The sequence below is a fragment of the Fistularia commersonii genome, chromosome 16 (assembly GCF_037954325.1).
Source record: "Fistularia commersonii isolate RoL2024-O1a breed Wild chromosome 16, RoL_Fcom_v1.0, whole genome shotgun sequence".
In the NCBI taxonomy this organism is placed as follows: Eukaryota; Metazoa; Chordata; class Actinopteri; order Syngnathiformes; family Fistulariidae; genus Fistularia; species Fistularia commersonii.
Genome location: NC_141299.1, coordinates 1,006,379 through 1,026,296, shown reverse-complemented (window position 1 = coordinate 1,026,296; position 19,918 = coordinate 1,006,379). Strand labels below are relative to the sequence as shown.

The following is a 19,918-nucleotide window of genomic DNA, read 5'->3' as shown; positions in this document are numbered from 1 at the left end:
CCCTCCTCTGTCCATTTCCAAACCATCTCAGTTTCATCCTCAATTGTGGATGGAGGGGAAGAGGACAGAAAGGTAGTTGGTGTTAGAGGAGAGAGCTAGATGGAGGCAGATGATTAGCTATGGTGACCCAGATAGGAGTACCCCGAAGGAGAAGAAGACTCATCTCCTTTGCTACCAATCAGATTAACCAAATTAAAGCATCCATGATTTGCTGAAGGTGGCACATCCAGCATCTTCTCAAGCCGGTTGCGTCGTTCCTTTACCAAACCTTTGCTTTGCATCTGGAGCTGAGATCTTTCTCCACAACCAAAGTCTGCAAACACTATCATTCTTTCTGCTAACCAGAGGACCTGGGGAACCCTGAGGAACCCCACGCAGAAATTAGGCGGCATTGCCTGAGGAGCGCGTTTGAAGGGAAGTTTTTCACCACTCTCCTCCTTGGCTCCCTTATCGCCGATCATTCCCAGCAGCCGGCGACCTTCTTTGGAGACCTCCTGGTCGGGATGAAAGGCAGGTGTGTAAGACTCGCCGCTTCGTTTCAACTCCCACCGTGCCGTGTCGCCTGCGAGATCAGACGTGAGATGATGACGGTTCCCTGGCAGAGGGAACGGACATTTTCAAAGAGACGGCAAACCATCAGATCCATTGAAGGTCCTCGGCTGACATCTCTCCTCTGCTTTCATCCACCATGCAGAAGAAATCACTTCCTGGAAGGCAGTTTTCACCTGCAGCCGTTGACAGAGAGCGTGGATTCCTGTGAACATCGATTCAAACTCTCACGCCAATGAACGCGACGTCCAGTCTGTGCAACATTCAAATCTGAATCCCGTCCCTCGTGATTGATACCTCCTCAGACTGCCCTCAGAGATCAGATCGGACTTCTCTTGGATCAGGTTGGGAATGTGGAGGCCAGCTAGATTCCGACTTTTGCTCTTGAAGGTCGAGAGACCAGGAGGAACGAGGCAGAGCATCGTGGTATGTGCAGAATGAGCAGATCAGAACTCAGAGCGTGGGCCATTCAGCAGGAACATGTGTGTGTGTGTGTGTGTGTGTGTGTGTGTGTGTGTGTGTGTGTGTGTGTGTGTATGTGTTTCCTCTCCTGAGCTCTCTCATGTCTCAGGTTTCCACCTGGCATTAGATCATCTACTGCAGCACCTCACCGCCCATCCGCCATTGGTGTTCATTCTATTATTGTATCATTTTAGCTACTAGCAAGTAGCTTTTAGCACTACTGTTATGAAAATAAGATATTTTATTGCTCCCCATAGGGGAAACTAGTTGTCACAGCAGCGCAGCAATAACCATATCTATAAATATGAATATGAATATAAAATAGAAGAGACAAATAAATAGAATAAATAAGGGACAACAAGAACAGCAAAGATAATAATAGTCAACAGAAAGAAAAAAAAAAATTATCATTAGCAGTGATAGCTCATTCATGCCGACCCTCACCTCCTCCTCCTTCACCCAGGAAGTGTCATCAGACACCTGGGTTGTGTTGGCAGATGAATAAATTGGGCATATGTATTATAATATTATATTATATTATTATATCCAGTGTATCCTCACTTTTCACAGGGGGTACTTTCCCAGACCCTCTCAGGCTTCACTTTGTCTCGGTCAAACATGTCCTGCACCCCTGTGACAAATTCCTTTTTTCCTTTGGCCTTTTCCCCTCAGGGCTCTCCACAAATCAACCCTCTCCATCGAACCCCATTCTCTGGATCCTCCTCTCTCACACAAACTACCTTCATATCCTCTCTCACGACATCCATAAATCTTCTCTTTGGTCGTCCTCGAGACCTCCAATTCCAGCATCCGTCTACCAATATATTCACTATTCGTCCTCTGTCCATGACCCAACTATGTCAGTTTGGCTTTTCTGACCTTCTCTCCTAAACATCTAACATGTGCTGTCCCTCTGATGGACTCATTCCTGATCCTATCCATCCTCGACACTCCCAAAGACATCCTCAACATCTACATCTCTGAAGCTAGTGGTAAAGTGCACTGTTACATAAAACTATGAGGTGTGAAGTACACGCAGATACAGATTGATATTTGACAGCATGAGAGAGTAGGAGCAGATGTTTTTATTTTATTTTTTTTGTCAGGTAGGTTGTACCATAATGGTATCTTGTGCAATAGCAGCATCATCATTTTCTCAGTAACATTCGATCTTCAAGATTGAAACCATTTATTGTCACATGCATGGCGTAGAAATGTGTTTCCCTCTATATATCTATCCAGATATTTATCTAGATATCTATCTATCTAGGGCGTGATATCTCCACATCCTATTAACCCTCCACTAATTATTATTTCACATTTGGAAAACCTCAGCCGTCACGACATGAATGTGTCTTCCTCTCCTCCCATCATCTTCCCCTCCCGCTGCTGCTGTCCTCTTTTCCACTCTCCTCCGCTTTTGATGAGGTTTTTTTTATTTATTAAATTTTCTTTTGGAAGTCGGCATCTGAACTCACACACACACGCTGTCGCGCCTCTCATTATCGGCAGCAGCCAGCAGGCGGCCTTTTTAATCATATGGCTTGTTTGTGTTTATCAAGTGTTTTTTTTTTTTTTTGTTTTTTGTTTTTGTTTTTTACAGTGGTACATTTCCTACAAAGTGCACTGAGTCGTATTTTTGTTGCTCACACACACACACACACACACACACACACACGTACACACACATACAGATGTCAAAATTCTTCACGTCACAAAGCCTGGGTCCTGAATGGAGCCAGAAATAGCATTTCGGGTTTGACTTGAAATCGGCTTAAGTCTTCAAAGAGAGCATTTTGATGTAGCAGAAAAGGGAGAGATGTGGGGAGAGGAGGAGGAGGAGGGGTTAGCTGGATGATATATCCAGCTGTAAAAAGAAAAAAGAAAGGAGGGGGCAAAACTTCAGAGAATAACGTTGCCATGGCAACTGCCTATTCAGAGGCCCCGCCCTGCTCAGAGTCAGAAAATGCGATGAACGGCTCCGTGGTTGCTTCATCGTGACCACGAGGAGCGCAGCGCAGGAGATACGTCCACGTCTGCTTCAGCTCCATCCCTAAACTGATGACCCCGGACCTGAAACCGACGGAAGATAAAGTGCTGACTACCTTCTGTGGACGCGTACGCTATTGATAGATGTTTCTTCATGGTGATAAAAGAGCAGTGGAGTAGAGAAAAGGCCGAGATGGTGATGTGGAGGTTCCTCTTCGGAAGTGAGGAGGATGGAGAGGATTAGGAAGGTGTCCATCAGGGCATGGTAGCGCATGGTAGATGGTCATGCTGAGATGATTTGGACATGGACAGAGGAGGATGGAGAAGATCTGGGTAGTGGAGCTACAAGGCAGGATGTCTGAAGGATGACCAAAAAGGAAGTTTATGGATGGAGAGGAGGAGGACAGGAATGTGATTGGTGTGAAAAGAGAGTGTTAGATGGAGGCAAATGATTGGCTGTGGTGACCCTGAGAGGAGCAGCAAGAAGAAGAAGAAGAAGAAGAAGAAGAAGAAGAAGAAGAAGAAGAAGAAGAAGAAGAAGACTCACCTCCTTTACAACAGATCAGATTCACCAAAGTAAAGCTTTGCTAAAGGTAACACATCAAGCATCTTCTCAAGCTGTTTGCGTCGTTTATTTACGAGACCTTTGCTTTGCATCTGGAGATCTTTCTCCACAACCAAACCCTGCAAACACTATTATTCTTTCTGCTTACTAGAGAACTTTTAGAACCCTGAGGAAGCCCACGCAGACACGGGGAGAACATGGAAATCTCCACACAGGAAGGAAAGCTGTGGGAATTCAACCAGAGGCCAGGTGCTAACCGCTGCCCACATACGTATCACCTCAATGACAAAAGCGACTTAATACATTTTGCGCAGAAAGAAAAAGAAATAAGCCTCAGCAGGTAAAAAGCGTATCAATTATCGGTTTGTGAAAGCCGCCGGATCTGCAGGCCTTTGTGAGCGGAGATGTTTTTGATCAGCCTCACACCTCCTCTCCCCGGAGAACGGCGCCGGCTCATTTGGAGCAAAATGTTCCACGACACAAAAAAAAAGTGTCTCCTCATTAAATAAAAACAGAGGGATTTGTTTTACGGGGATTATTCCATTTGCATTATTTTAATTATGGTGTAGACGCACGCGCACGCGGCCACCTGGCTCACAGAGATAAAGGGTTTCGGTGGGGCCGATTAACGCGGGACTCTGGGATGGAGAGAAAGTCGGCTTGAAAGGAGTGTTTTAATTGCGTGTGGACGAGAAAAAATATCCGATTGAACCTGAGGACGGATAGACCGGATCCAGGTGGATGTGTGGTAGTCAGCTTGGAACGCCACCATCACTTCTCACTTGATCACTGCGGCATATCCCCAGGCATCCACTGTTGTTTTTTCTATCATGGATATTAAAGCTTTTAATGCAGCATGTCAGCTATGGTACGTAACCGTTAGCGCTACTGGTATTAATAGCAGGAGATCATTTGAGTCCATTCCTTATTGTATGAGGAAGTCTGGAGTGGCAGCAAAGTATGTTAGATAGGAGCAATACATGTATGCTTGCTGTGAAAGAGTGGGAAGGTGTGCTGTAGGTGTGACAGAGAAGTTCAAGGTGGAGGTGGGGCTCCATCAGGGATCAGCTCTGAGCCTTTTCTTGTTTGCAGTGGTGATGGACAGGCTGACAAATGAGGTTAGACTGGAATCTTCATGGACCATGATGTTTTCAGACAACATTGTGATCTGTAATGAGAGCAGAGAACAGGTTGAGGAACATTTAGAGAGGTGGAGAGCATACACTCTGAAAAGGAGAGGAATGAAGGTTATTCTCAGCAAGACAGAATCTATGTGTGTGAATGAGAGGAACCCAGGTGGAACGGTGAGGCTACAGGGAGTGGAGATAAAGAAGCTGGAGGATTTCAAGTACGAGGGTCAACAGTCCAGACCGACAGAAAATGTGGAAGAGAGGTGAAGAAATGGGTTCAAGCAGGTTGGCACAGGTGGAGGAAATTGTCAGGGGTACTATGTGATAGAAAACAATCAGCCAGAATGAAAGGAAAGGTGGAGGAGACAGTGCTGTGATGGTCTTGAAACAATGACAATGACCAGAAGACAGGAGGTTGAGCTGGAGGTCACAGAGATGAAGATGCTAAGGTTCTCCTTGGGAGTGACCAGGATGGATAGAATCAGGAATGAGTCCATCAGAGGGACGCCACATGTTAGATGTTTTGGCGAGAAGGTCTGAGAAGCCAGACTGAGATGGTTGGGTCATGTACAGAGGAGAGATCGTGAATATAATGGCAGATGGATGCTGGTATTGGAGGTCAACAGGAAGACCAAGGAGAAGATTTATGGAAATAGTGAAAGAGGATATGAAGGAAGTTGGTGTGGGAGAGGAGGATCCAGAGAATAGGGTTCGATGGAGACGGTTGGTTCGCTGTGGTGACCCCTGAAGGGAAAAGCCTGAAGGAAAAGAAGAAGTCTGCCATTGGCATGTATGTGTAAGGACTACTTGTATTAGTAGTAAGAAATCATTTGAGTCCATTCCTCTGGTCCGATCCTCACACGCTCAATTTTTTATCTCAGTCGAGGCTGAAAGCCCACAGTGGGCTGGAATCTACATGAGGTTTCTGCATCATAAAAGGCAAAACTGCAAAAAATACAGTTTGTGTCCGGAAACATGTTATCCACAAGAAGACTAACTGTGACAAAGGGAGTCAGGATTCAATCCCAACAAACAGACACAGCAGCATACACACTAGTTTCAGACAGTGATATCTTGTGTATGTTCGCAGTTTCCCCTCCTAAAAGGGTCACCCAACGTCAATTCTTAGAAGTTTCCAGCTCCATTTTGGTTCCAGGATGTAGCCTCTAGTTAAAAAATAGTAGTCCAATTTTTTGAGTTTTGCATTCCCACAGTCACTGAGGGACTGGAGTATGGATGCAAGCATCTGTGACGTGGACCTGAAACCCCACACTTCAAAACAAACCACCGAAGAAGAAGAGGAAGAAGAAGAAGAGGAAGACGATATGGACAACAGGAAGAGTGAAGCTCTGATAAACCATGGACGATCAGATGGCTGGAGAGCTTTTATCTTCTCCCTGCACTGCTTCGTCAAGTGAAGAACCCCATTAGCTGTTAGCTGTCAGCTAACTCTGCACTTATGCTGGCCAAAATGTAGATGCTCCTGTCCACATGAAGTATCTGCTCATGGAGCTGCTCATTGGAGTTCCGCCAATCACCAAGTACCAATGCCACATGAGTTCTTACAGAACCCCCAAAAGACACAGCCTCAGAGTAGGAACTAGGATGATTCTAGGAGTTCCCGCAGCGAGAGAGCAGCTGTAGGCCTCTGAGCGTCCCTCCAAGGAGCAACATCCTGTTGACGGACAAAAAGCACACTCTGGTCTTCACCCTGGAATCCCAGCTGCGCTGGCGCAGCATCTGTCCAGCCTATTCCTGCGTCAGACGGCGGTCGGGACGAGGTATCCCAGGGTGACGTCGGTCACGTCATCATGTTCCTCTCATGTGGCCTCCGGTTTCGTCTGCAAGCCCGAACCGCTCATCAATCATTTGCCGGTCAGGCAGTCACGCACAGGCGGTGGATCGACGCTCGCCGTTGACAACATGTGGGTGCAGTCGCGGTGACTTACAGCCTTTATTGTACCTGCTGGCTGCGTCCTCCTGGCTTTAGATGATCTCCATATTCTGCACCCAAGGGAGAAGTTCAATATCTTGGTGGTTTGGTTCTTTTGCCCAGCTGGATGCTGGTCAGTCTGGGTTATTTTTTTTTTTTTGCACAGTGTCATCATCATGTCAAGGCAAAAGGATCGGTAATCCTCCCTCCGTGTCCCAAACATGTCATTTCCAGTGTCTGGAGTTGGAACTGTGCCAACGCTGGGAATTTTGAAGATGTGTTCAGACCAGTTTTTGGAGACGCAATTGCAGATGTAAACAGCCCAGACGGGAAATGCTTTTATGGCCCAACCCAGACCGCCGAGTGTCGCCGGGCTGGAAGAAGATGGATGGAAGCGGAGAGGCGGTGGAGGTCCTGCCTGTGCCAGACCTTCGCCATGATCCACAGTGGCTTCTGTGTTGCATTAAATGTCTCCATCACGATCGCATGAGCTGTGAAGGAACACTTGGATATGAAGCCCACGGCGGTGAGAGTATGAGAGTATTTTAATGTAACTGCACACTGCTTACCCACGGGCATGTGTGTGTGTGTGTGTGTGTGTGTGTGTGTGTGTGTGTGTGTGTGTGTGTGTGTGTGTGTGTGTGTGCCTATGAGTACGTCATGGGAATGACAAAATACCCAGTTTAGATACAAAGAGCAAAGAGATGCAGTGAGAAAAGAGAGAAAAAAATTAAAACAGGCTTATAAATGGTCTCCACTTCTACACAATTAAGGTTTCAACATGCATTTGATGGCATTCACACACTCACACATTCACACTCACAAACTCACCCATTCACACACTCATTCACCCATTCACACACACACACACACTTACTCACACTCACCCATTCACAGACTCACTCATTTGCACACACACACTCACTCATCCACTTACCCATTCTCACACTCAATCACACAATAACTCATACCCATTCACACACTCACATACTCTGTCACACTCACCCGTTCACACACTCACTTACTCACACTCACACATTCACACACTCACTCATTCACACACACACTCACTCATGCACTTACCCACTCACATACTTACTTACACACACACATTCACACACCCATTCACAGATTCACTCACACTATCACTCATTCACCCATTCACACTCACTCACACAGCGAGCACCACAGGGGCTCAGCGTTTTTTCCATGCAGACAGGAGGAGCTGGGAATCGGACCAATAGGACGGTAGCCAAATGCAAATTCCAAACAGTGCCATCAATCCACAAACATGACCGACGGGCAAGGGCTACAAACATGTTGGGTTTTTTATTTGTCAGTGCTTCCAAACCCCATCTATTATGACGTCTTCAAGACAAAGTAAAATAAAAAATGCCCTTCTATTTTTGGCAGAGCCTCAAAAAAAATACCTCTGAAGAGAACTTTTCCAGATGGACTTTAATTTGGAAACCTTTGCGTCCGAAGACGCTGGAAGACCGACCCCAGAAGGATGTCTACGATGAAACGATGAAGACCAACCAGTCGAGTCCACGAAAACAGTCCTCTGGAGTTGTATGCTCCCAGCAGCAGATCCACCGTCCTTCGGGCTGGAAAATCTTTAAAACATTTCCCATCGTCTTTGTCATCAGGGCCACTTTGTGAAGGAGCACTAGGTCCTCAGTGACTGTCAGATAACGAAGCGCAAGAACTACATTGTCCCACATGAAGGTGGTTTTTACCGGAGTGAAGCCGCTGCTCTTTTTAAAACCATCAAATTGCCCCCAACGACTCTTCCGATGCCTCGTCCGTCCATGTTCCCGCCGTCTGCCACAGCCAATCCCCATAAATTTCTCCCACCTTCTCACAGATGATGATCCTCATCACTATATCTCCCCCAACGACTTCTCCATCTCTTCACACACACCTCGCTGGTGTTTTTCCATGATTTTCTCTGGGCCACCTACTGGCGCCGTGAATGATATCACTGTTAGTGTTATTTTCCTGTTCAAATGTTTTGAATTTAGAAGTTCATAGTGAGCATTTAATATTGAATAATATGTAATGTTTCAAATGAACCTAGATACACCGTATGGCCAAAAGTATTGGCTCACCCATCCAAATAACAGGAATCAGATGTTCCAATCACTTCCATGGCCACAGGTGTATAAAAACAAGTGCCTAGGCATGTTTTTACAAATATTTGTGAAAGAATGGGTTGCTCTCAGGAGCTCAGTGAATTCCAGCGTGGAACTGTAATAGGATGTGCAACAAATCCAGTTGTGAAATTTCCTTAATATTCTACTGTCAGCTGTATTAGAAGAACATGGAGGTGTTTGGGAACGACAGCAACAAAGCGGTAGGTAAATTGACCGAGCGGGGTCAGCAGATGCTGATGATGCATTGTACAAAGGGGTTCCAACTTTCTACAGATCTCCAAACTTCATGTGGCCTTCAGATGAGCTGAAGGCCACATGAAGTTTGTGCGCAGGGAGCTTCATAGAATGACTTTCTATGGCTGACCGGGTGCACCAAGCCACACATCACCAAGTGCAATGCAAAGCGTTGGATGCAGCGATGTAAAGAACGCTGCTACTGGACTCTTGAGCAGTGGAGACGCCTTCTCTGGAGTGATGAATCCTGTTCCTCCATCTGGTGATCTGATGGATGAGTCTGGGTTTGACCTTTGCCAGGAAAACACTACTTGCATGACTACATTGTGCCAAGTGAGAAGTTTGCTTGTTTTTCAGGAGCTGGGCTTGGCCCCTTGGTTCCAGTGAAAGGAACTCTGAAAGCTTCAGCATACCAAGACAGTTTGGACAATTCCATGCTCCCAACTTTGCGAGAACAGTTTGAAGCTGGCCCCTTCCTTTTCCAACATGACTATGCACAAAGCAAGGTCCATAAAGACAGGGATGACAGAGTCTGGTGTGCCTGAACTTGACTGGTCTGCACAGAGTCCTGACCTCAACTCCATAGAACACCTTTGGGATGAATTAGAGCAGAGACTGAGAGCCAGGCCTTCTCATCCAACTACAGTGTGCAACCTTACAAATGCACTTCTGGGGGAATGGTCCAAAATCCCCATAAACACACTCCTCAACCTAGTGGACAGCCTTCCCAGAAGAGTTTAAGCTCTTATAGCTGCAAAGGGTGGACCAACGTCACATTGAACCCTATGGATATGAGTCAAGGCAGGTGAGCAAATACTTTTGGCTATAAAGTGTATGTGCACTCTTCTTCCTGACATACTTTTTCCTCATTGATGTGGTATTCAAATATGAAAGTGATTTGGCTGCCTAAAGTAGCCCTGAGTTGGACCCCACCTGGAAAGAAGAAACAAGGAAGGCCAAAAACAACCTAGCGGAGAACTGTGACCTCAGAACTGAAGATGGCAAACCTTACATGGGGCACAACATGCTGCACAGGACGGGACCAGATGGAAGCAGATAGTCGAGGCCTTATGTTCCACCCGGAACGAAGAGGATTAAGTAAGTAAGTAAATATGGCCCTCTTAGCAAAAAGTTTGAAGATCATCTTGGTCCAGACGTGCTCTACATTGGAAGTGTTTTCAGACAGCTGGGCTAAAATCTGACTCTACTTGAGATTTCATCTTAAAATGCCAGGGCTTAATATCAGACGCAGTCAGCATGGGGAAGGGCGTGAATCTCCTGGCCGACGATGCATTTGAATCTGTGAGCTTCTTTGGCAAACACTTATTTGTGCTCCTCCTGAATCTGAATGGTGGCAGCAGACGACCGGAGAGCTGCAATCGTTCCCCCGGTGAAGAGTTGTCTTTCAAATGCGAGGCGGAGGTGGAGGCGTCGCTCCAGGATTGTCCAACGGCCGAGAACTGCGTTGTTAAGAGATTTGGCAATCCTTTCATCCAGAAGATAATCAGATGGTTTGGAGAGTCTGGACGGCTATCCGTGCATGAAAACAAACCGGGATGTTTGATCCTCTCTGGCCGCGTCGCATGGGGAACAATTTGGAGCGGCATCGTAAGAGAACGCCTTCCAACGCCGAGTCTCCGAGTGCAAGTTGGGCCTTCACCAAGAAAAAAAAAACAAATCCATCAACCGCTTTCTCCGGGCCTCGTCTGAGGTGGACTTTTAAAAGTCACTGATGCATGGCGAATAGGAAAAGGCCCGCCAGTTGGAGCCTCAGAGCGTGTGATGGTAGCGGAGATGGGGGCGTCAGATGGCCTCGGAGAGGTTGTTTGCGTGTGTGAAAAAGCAGAATTTCCAATGGAAAGCTCCACGCAGTTTTGACCGAGACCCTGGACTGTGAAGCAACTGGAAGTGCGCTGAGCAACGACCGGAAAGATCTTCGGACAGTTAGCAAAACAATTTCCTGTGCTATCCCAGTTAGCTAATGTTTGCTTTGAACCGCCGGCATCAAACTCAGAGTGCTGGGATCCGGGGGTTATGTGTCTGTGTGCAGCTCCCTTCACCTCAGTCCTTCACCAGTGAGCCTGATTGAGCAGGAGAATGAGTTCAGCTGGGTTGCAATGCACACCTGCGGATTATGAGGCCTTGTCAGGCTGACTCTTGAGGAGCTTGCTGCCAGCCCTTCGGCGCCAGGCTGTAGTGTAGATACTACCACAAGAACCCCCTCCCCTGGATTACCTTCCTCCCTTCTTTGTGGGCCTTCTTCTCTAAAGTAAAATCCAATGTCTCTTTTAGTCCTATAGTCTATTGGACGTCCCAGACCATGCCTCTTCCCACATCGGTGTATGCTAGCTGCCTCTGGCTGACTCTTGAGGAGCCTCTGGCCACTGCCCACTAGCTGCAGAGGGGGCTGCTGTCACTCCGTCTGGCTGCCACTTGCTAGCTGCAGAAAGGGCCGCCGCCCGTTAGCTGCAGAGAGGGCCTCTGGCCACCGCCCGCTAGCTACAGAGAGGGCCGCCGCCACTTGCTAACAGCAGGGAGGGCCACCACCGGCTAGCTGCAGAGACTCCCATGATGTGACCCCAGAAGCAACCAGGACCTCGCACAGCCCTCCATTCATCTTCCTTGTGAATTAAAACGCCTTACCTCCTGAGTGTCCTTGCGTTCAGGCATCACCTCCGAAATCATGACACAGAGCAGCTTCACATCAGACCGCTTTTGTACTTTCGTTGCTTTATAGTGGATGCAAAAAAAAGGTTTCGCAAACTATTGCTTTTACTTGTAAATTTGTTTTATTGAGGGCAGCACAGTGGTGTAGTAAAGGGTTCATGGTTGGAGGCCGCTCCTTTGTGGATCCTCCATGTTTTCCACGTGTCTGTGTTGATTTCCTCGGGGTTCCAAACACATGCATGAGTTTCATGGAGACCCTGACTTGTGAATGAAGTCAGTCTTGCAATCTGGTGCAAAAAACAATGTTTTCACATGCTTTGAACTCTTTCAGAAAGTTGAATTGTGAGAACCAAATTGAGAAAAACACATCTGCAACAGTGCAAAAGTTGAATTGCAAAGTAGCAAGGATCCACTGTTTGTTGAAAACCTACAGCTGATAAAGTAGCGTCTGTCCTTTGACAAGTGTCTTAAACAGTCAATCGTGGGAACATGAATCACCGGCCTTGAGAAGCAAATTCAGCGCATTTTAACAACTTGTGAAGCATAAATTTGTTCATAAGAGACCCTGCAAGAGGGGGCTTCATCCCCCGAGGGTAAAAGAAGTTGCAGAGATGTGCTGGGAAAGCGCCGCCATACAGCTGCAAATCACATGTACTCTGCAGCCGCAGAGGCTCCATCGGCCTTGAAAATAACAGGACTCCGGGGTCAACGAAGTCTCAGTCAAAACATTTTTATTTTATCTATTTGATTTCTTTTTTTTTTGCACAGGGTTATCTAAAACCCAACGGCACATGTCTGTGCTTTCTCACAGCGGCCGATGCCGGAGCTGCTGTGGTGAAAATAAGGCATGGATTTCTCAAAGACCTGAAGGAACCTTTCCGCTCGCAGTCGTCCACAGGCCTGGTTGCTAAAAAGCTTTCATGTGCAGAATATTCTGCAGAAACGAGGTGAGAACGTCCTCTGATTCTCCTCGTGTTTTGTCAGGTGTCTGGGTTTTATTGCGGTTCTTCTTTGCACGCCTCGTAGGTGTTTCTATGTGAGAGCATCGAACCAAAGCAACATCTGCTCAATGTTTGAACCCAGACAGGAGAAACAAGGCTGTTGCACGTGGGCACAGTCTCATCTGAGGATGTGAAGACATCATAGAAGACCAGCTCGTCTACTTTTGGGCCTGAACATTTACAAGGGCCCCTTAAAATACAGATTTTTTTTCGTGATTCGAGAAAATGTTATCCTTGAAATGAGAAAAAAAAATCAGATACTGGTGTGGTGTTCCTATCTCTTGTGACATCATTTTATGCTTTTGCTTATTTTGTATATTTTTTTTAATAATCATTAGGGGCCCTAAGCAAACCAGTGGTGAACCCAGACCGAAGATGCTTTCTATGGAAATTTAGCATGAAATGTTAGCAAAGCATGACAGGGTGAGCGCGTGATATTTCACGTGAATATAATCGCAATGCATGGAGCAAATTCATTTTTCTGCTATTTTAAATGTAGAAAATTAAGATGGGGAAAAAAATCAACATACGAACCTATTTCCATAATGAATTCCATTTGTATCTTAAGGGAACACAGGATATTGTCACTTGGCACTGAATGAAGGTAATCCCTGCCTGATGAGGTGTTTGTTAGCAAGACCTGAACCCCCAAGGGCTCGTTTATGTTATTTACGTTCTCGGGGAACTCACAGGTGATGAGCAATGGAGCAGTACCAGCATAGGCCTGTTGCGCAGTGTGCTGAAGCGCGACCGACGAAAGGAACAAAGAAGAAGACAATAAAGAAGACAATAAAATCAAGGAAGTATCTTACAAAATCACACATGAAATATACCCAGCCAAAAAGAAAAAAAAATACATTAGAAATTCTGGCTTTTTTTTATTCATGCTTTATTCATGTGTTTTATGAAATTGCATTGTCCCCTTTCGAATTAATCTACTATAGAAAGATTTAAGACTGATATTGATGATTTCTGTGGAATACAAGTATTATCTATTTTACATTTATTTTACTATTGCTTTTACTCACAACTATTCTGGTCAAATGTACGAGCCTTTATCGAGAGAACTGGATTCTCACTCCATCGGCAGGATAAGGACATTTTTCTTTATTATGAAGACCACACCAAGGAAAAGGACTTTGTGTTGTGTTTGGGAAAATTTCACATTAATTTAAGGAAATGGACTAACAACAAACCAAACATCACAGTTTTTCCGCAGGAAATGGATCAATATAGCGTCATTATTGTAAGTTGCTTTGGACAAAAGCATCTGCCAAATGACAGTAATGTAATTATTACTTGACTCTAGACAGTGAGAGCAAATTTTATTTTGGGAAAAAAGGGGTTTAATATTTGTGTGTAGGTATAGACATGCATAGAAAGTAAGTGCACTGCTCCAAAAAATTAAGGGAGCTCTAAAATAACACATCCTAGATCTGAATGAATGAAATTCATTTTTTACATAGTTGAATGTGCTGACAACAAATCACACAAAATTGGTCAATTGAAATCAAATGTAATAACACATGGAGGTCTGGATTTGGATTTTAAAGTGGAAAACACACAACAGGCTGATCCAACTTGGATGTAAAACTTCCGAAAACAGCACCATCTTTGTCAAAAAAGTTCAGAAGTGGACTCTGCAACCATGGCATCGTAAAAGGCAGCGACCTTTTGACATGGACCTCTTTTACATACATGAACTTACGGTCAAAATAACTGGATTTGAAGCAATAACTTTCAAGATGGTGGAGATGTATGCGTGCAGATGCGTGCGATGTTATTCCTGCACAACCCAGTCACTGCTATTTGGGATGAAGCGCATTAGGGACTTTAACTGCATCTGGGCTTTGTGGAGAATCGTGGGTGTGTCTTCTGCATGTTCACCCTCTCAATCACACTTCCAGATAATTTAGGATCTCCAATGTAGTTTTTTGGAAAGCGGAGAACCCACGCAGACATGGGGAGACCATGGAGACCCGGAATCGAACCGAGGACCTTGAGACTCATTTAATCACGTTGTCTAAACGGGTCACAGGAGTGTAAAATAGCGCAGATGAAACTGACCAATAGCGGAGGGGAGATAGAGGCGAGCTAGGAGCCGATTGGCTGGCCGCAGACAGGAAGCCATCGCTTACAGGTGAGGCAGGAAGTAAAACATGAAGAGGAGCGGGAATTCAAAAGGTAACAGGACATTTGGTATGCAGTAACATCTTCTAAAACAGGCAGATACCGTGATTTAGTTTTCGTAAATATTTACGAAAAACAAACACATTGAATAATTTCAAGAAAATAATTGTACCGAAGAGAACTTTATCACTTCACCACTTTCCCTGCTACTGTTTCCTGCTATTTATAATGTTATTTTTTTTTAAGCAGGTATTTACTTTTTTTTCTTTTTTTTTTCTAGGATTTCTTCACGGGGGGAGAGGGGGGACTTCCTGTTTTTACGATTGCTCATTTTTGGTACCTGGGTAATTCCTACACCCCATTTCAGACACGTTTAGATACACGCGAACTGGAATAATATTACTGCATTAACATGTATAGTGTATTTTTTTATGTACGGAATAAAGGTTTTCATTCCTTTTACCTTAATTTATTTTGGGATTAATGAAGTATCTCTGTTCTACTCTACATCCGTCCGAAGGTGAGTGGCAAACCTTGACGGGGTCGCTTTCTGCGACATTTCCCAGTCACACTTGAACGCATCACCGGAGCCTGATCCATTGATCCAGAGATCCGGGCGCCGGTACGACTCTTTCCACGCCTCCCGCTTCACCCCCATTGTGAAGGATCTCCGTCACACTCAAACTGCACACACACCCAGACACACTCCGCCAGACTTCCAGGAGTTGCAGAGGAGGAGGGGACACGACCGAAGTGCTCTCAGGAGAAGAAAGAAGGCGGCTCGTCCGGACGCATGGACCGACTCCTTCCTCTGCAGAGACCCGGGGGAAGTGCGATGTTCGGCGGGGACTCGGAGGACTCTCGCCGGGGCGGAAGGCCACTCAACGCGGAGAAGTTGTGAAAAAAGACAGAAAAAGTACTTTCACTCCTTTTTTTTTATTTTTTAAGTTTATATTTTACTTGTTTTTGTTGAGCGGACCGGATTCTACGGCCGTCATGGCGGGGCGGACGCCGCAGGGAGCTCCGCCGTCGAAGGGCGCCGCTGCCCGGGTCGGAGCTCCAGCGGGGTCCGGCGGCGGGGGGCTCCTCCGCCGGGGGCTCCTCCGCTGGGGGCTGGCTCTGCTCTGCTCGGCCCTCGCCTGTGGATACTGCTGCGCCGCGGAGACGGAGTTCTCCATCCTGGAAGAAGCGCAAGTTCTCGCCGAGCAGATGAAGAAGCTTTCCACGCAGGAGCTGGGGGTCTTTACCATGCAGGTATGGATTGTTTTAATGAGCTTCTTGAGAAGGTGTTTGGTGGATGTGTCTCCCCACCCCCATTCTGAAGTTGGTCCCGGACCTCCACCCGCTGGAGGTTTCTATTTTCATGGTAATTTATCTCGGGGAGGATCAAAGTTCTAGAGGAGGAGGGGGGGGAGGTGGAGGAGGAACCCAGTAAGATCAGGGGCCCCGAGACGTGAAGTAGACCCTCAGACCTTCTCCATCACCCTCACTGCAAGAGATTGATAGAGCTTCATCCTCCGTTTGAGATATTACTATCAGGTCCACCTTAGCAGAATCATGGTCACCCTCCTCGGGTCAGAAGCGCTCGTGAAACTGGTGTGAGGCTCCTGCAGGGACCCCAACCCCACCGGGTGTGTTATCATGGACAGCCTCGGTGGAGGTGTAGCTTTCTTTTGATGGGGATTCTGGAGGGGTCCTCAATGTTCTCCCCGTTCTCCTCAGGGGTGAATATAAAACCCAGTGTGACCCCCATGGAGACACATCTGCTTTGAGTAGATCCTCCTGCTCCTCCATTGATCCTTTAATCAGTGAGCTGATGGGTCAATTGGTCATCGTGTCGCTTCTGGAATCGAAGTTCCGCTGTCTGAGGAGCAAACCTTGGGTTCTCTGACGGCTCCCAGACAAAGGGAGATGTTTGGCTTCTTCATGGAAAACACCCGCGACGCCCCAGTTTTGCCGTCTTATCTCGTATATCTACTTCTTCTGGGGGCTTCAGCTTGTCGGGTTGGACAAACGCTGCGGCAGAAGGAGGGCGGGGGCTGATACTGCTGATGTTTCACCTGGTACGTTCACGAACGGGAGCTCCGGCCCCAATCGTCTGTGTGTTTTTCGCCTTCACGTGCCTGCGGGACGGGCTGGCCAAAAGGCAGGAGGTGCAGGGGGTGGTGTTTGGGCTGGGTGGGGGTGCGAAGCACTTGGGAGAAGCTCCTTGGACACAGCGGCACCAAATGTTGTTGTTCTCCCGAGGCCTCTGAGGGCCTCCTTCGGTCTGCCTCCTGTCCGTGGGCTCCCTTTTCTGCCCCTCCTTCCATTTGCCCTCTCCTTTCTACCCCTTTGCTTTATTGCACCTGGTTGAACCCTGATTCCCTCGGCAGCAAGGCGGGGTAACAGGAGGCTGCACTCGGACTGGAAGCATTCACCCTCCCACTCACACATGCTATAGAGACATTTAAAGATTCACCCTCTCATCCATATGTCATGTAAACATGCAGCCATTCACCCTCTCATTCACACTTAGACATTTAAAGATTCACCCTCTCATTTACATGTCATGTAGACTTGCAGCCGTTCACCCTCTTATTCACATGTTACAGACATTACAAATTCACTCTCTCATTCAAATTTCATAAAGAGGCATTTAAAGATTCACCCTCTCATTTACACACCATATAAACATACAGCTATTCACTTTCTCATTCATGTCATAATAAGACAACGATTCACCCTGGTATTCATGCCATGGAGACATTTAAAGATTCATCCTCATTCATAGATCAAATAGAGACATTTAATGATTCACCCTGTCATTCACATGTCAAATAGACAAACAAATATTCACCCTCTCATTCAGGTCATAGAGACATACAACCACACACCTTGTCTTGTCGAGGCATTTAAAGATATACCCCCTCATCCATACATTATAGTGAGACCATTCATCCTCTCATTCACACTTCATGTAGAGACATGTAAGCATTCACCCTCTCATTCACTTATCTGGACAATGTAGGGTCTCCAGTGGACCTCCTGCATGTGTTTGGACTGCGGGAGGAACTCTTGAGAACCCTGAGGAACCCCATGCAGACACAGGGAGAACATGGAAACTCCACGCAGGAAGGGAATCCATCCAGGGACCTTAGCACTGCGACAATGTGCTGCTATCTGATAGCATTATCAGGAAATGGTTACATTGGTGATTTTTAGTGAAGAACTAGTGTGTGTGTGTGTGTGTGTGTGTGTGTGTGTGTGTGTGTGTGTGTGTGTGTGTGTGTGTGTACCACAAAATTAGGCATTTAACTTCCAGGTTAATTAATTTCCAGACAATGCAGTGAGTGCAGAAATATGTTGATGTGCTGGTTGGTGAAGGTGCACAGCGCACATGCTAGTGTAGCAGCTAGTTGGATACACCAGGACCTATCTACTGGAAGGAAACAGTGTAAAGTAGTAAGAGTACTTTTAATCACAGTACACTTATTTAGAGGGTTTGCAGACAGCATGGAAGACTCTGATCAGCTCCCGAGTGAAGCCACAGGCTCCTATCTCGGCTGCTTTCTAACCTGGGGCATAACCAAACACGGGGGGGGGGGGGGGGGGGGGGGCTCCTCCTCTGAAGGACATGCAGATGCTTGGAGCAATCACGCATGGCTGGAGGACAAAAAACCACAGCTTTATTGATAAAGCCTCGTCATGTCCTTCTGAAAGCAGCACCGCTAAAAGCCTCGGGATACTGGCTTCCCATGAACATGTTTGCCGGATGTCACATTGGGAGCAATGCGTGAAAATTCTTGGGTAAACCCACAAGCTGGTTTGCCTGGAGCTTTGGATTATGTGACCTTCGGTGAAAGCTTGTGACTACTAGAACAGATCGGCATCTCCTGTTCCCCTTCTTGGACTGAACTCCGTGTCGATGCCTAAAAAAAAAGCTGTTGGATGGTGGACAGATTAATCCAGCCATGGTAGCTTTTAGTTCACCTTAGCCGCTAGAGGCCCTTGACTGCTTCTCAGAAAGGCGACGGTTTGATTCCACGCCGCGGTCTTTGAGAATACCGTTTCTCCCGATGGTATAATTTGCTCCTTGCGTTGCAGCTCCAAATGGGCGATGCATACAATTATCGACCGGAGGTATCTGCACTTGGTGGGGAACCTGTTGTGGTGTAACATGCAGAAGGTTCCCCTTCAAATGTTTCAGACAATCAAGTCCAGATGCCACAAGGATTAATTCATATGTGTATACAGGGAAACTGAAGGGACACAAAATTGAACTGACCTGGGCTACGTCGGTGCGGTATAGATTTGCATGAAGGGATTTCAACCCTAGCAGCCCGACTCTGGCTGTGCAAACAACCGCCCTGCCTGTGTGGCCACCTGTTCGGGACCTCAGATGTGGCTTGACTCTGATTTATCTTCTCAGCTTTTCATTTCTTATCTGTCTTCCCTTTGAATCCCCTTCCCTGCTGTTTCTGAAAGCAGTGTTTTTTTTTTTTGTTTTCCTTTTTACCCCCACCCCCTGACCCTTGATTTTTTTTTTTTCTCTGCTCCCTTTAAGTTTTTTGCCTAATAAACAATGATTCAGGAGGTTAGCAAATCGGCATTCGTAGCTCGCTCCACTCTAGACGGGATCTAAGGGGCTTTGTTTACGGAGTGAGCATCCACACAGCTCGGTTTTAGATGTAATCCTAGTCTTCTCCGCTCCACCCCTCATTCTGTGGCAGATGTGAAATTCGAGGCTTGCCTCCGAGTCACCGGGTCAACCTTGTTCAATCTGTCATTGAATTACTCAATTATCAGGGGACAGGAGGGTGGATTGGCGTTTCCTAGTTTCAAGCCGGTTGGATTTTCCCGTTTCTCCAGGCTCTTCTTTGATGCACCTTCTCTATGTCAATGACAGCGGACGAAAAAAAAGGGAAGCGGATCAAAGGTCGGCCAGATGTGGAGACAATGACTTGAAAAACCCACCAATCGACACGGTTCGCTTTCTGTAATGAGAAATCCAGAGAAGACATGAGGCAGCAGGGCTGAAGATGTAGAGATTCTCGTTGGGAGGGAGGAGGATAAAGGTTGGACATGAGTGGTCTGGGTATTAGGATGCTGAGGTTGGAGCC

At 46.6% G+C, this 19,918-nt stretch overlaps 1 protein-coding gene and 1 long non-coding RNA gene across 2 annotated transcripts in view; both read left to right on the top strand.

Moving 5' to 3' along the window:
- The first annotated feature begins 3,187 nt into the window (after positions 1-3,187).
- LOC147225483 (uncharacterized) lies at positions 3,188-12,560 on the top strand. The gene is made up of 3 exons (XR_015107276.1): positions 3,188-3,593; positions 3,717-3,814; positions 12,497-12,560. It is a non-coding gene; the product is annotated as an uncharacterized LOC147225483 (long non-coding RNA).
- Positions 12,561-15,517: 2,957 nt separating this feature from the next.
- Positions 15,518-19,918, top strand: part of cachd1 (cache domain containing 1) — a 101,085-nt gene continuing 96,684 nt past the window's right edge. The window contains exon 1 of the mRNA XM_086161776.1: positions 15,518-16,070. Within this exon, the coding sequence (XP_086017902.1) occupies positions 15,813-16,070 (258 nt within the window). The 5' untranslated portion in view covers positions 15,518-15,812. The remainder of the gene's footprint in view (positions 16,071-19,918) is intronic.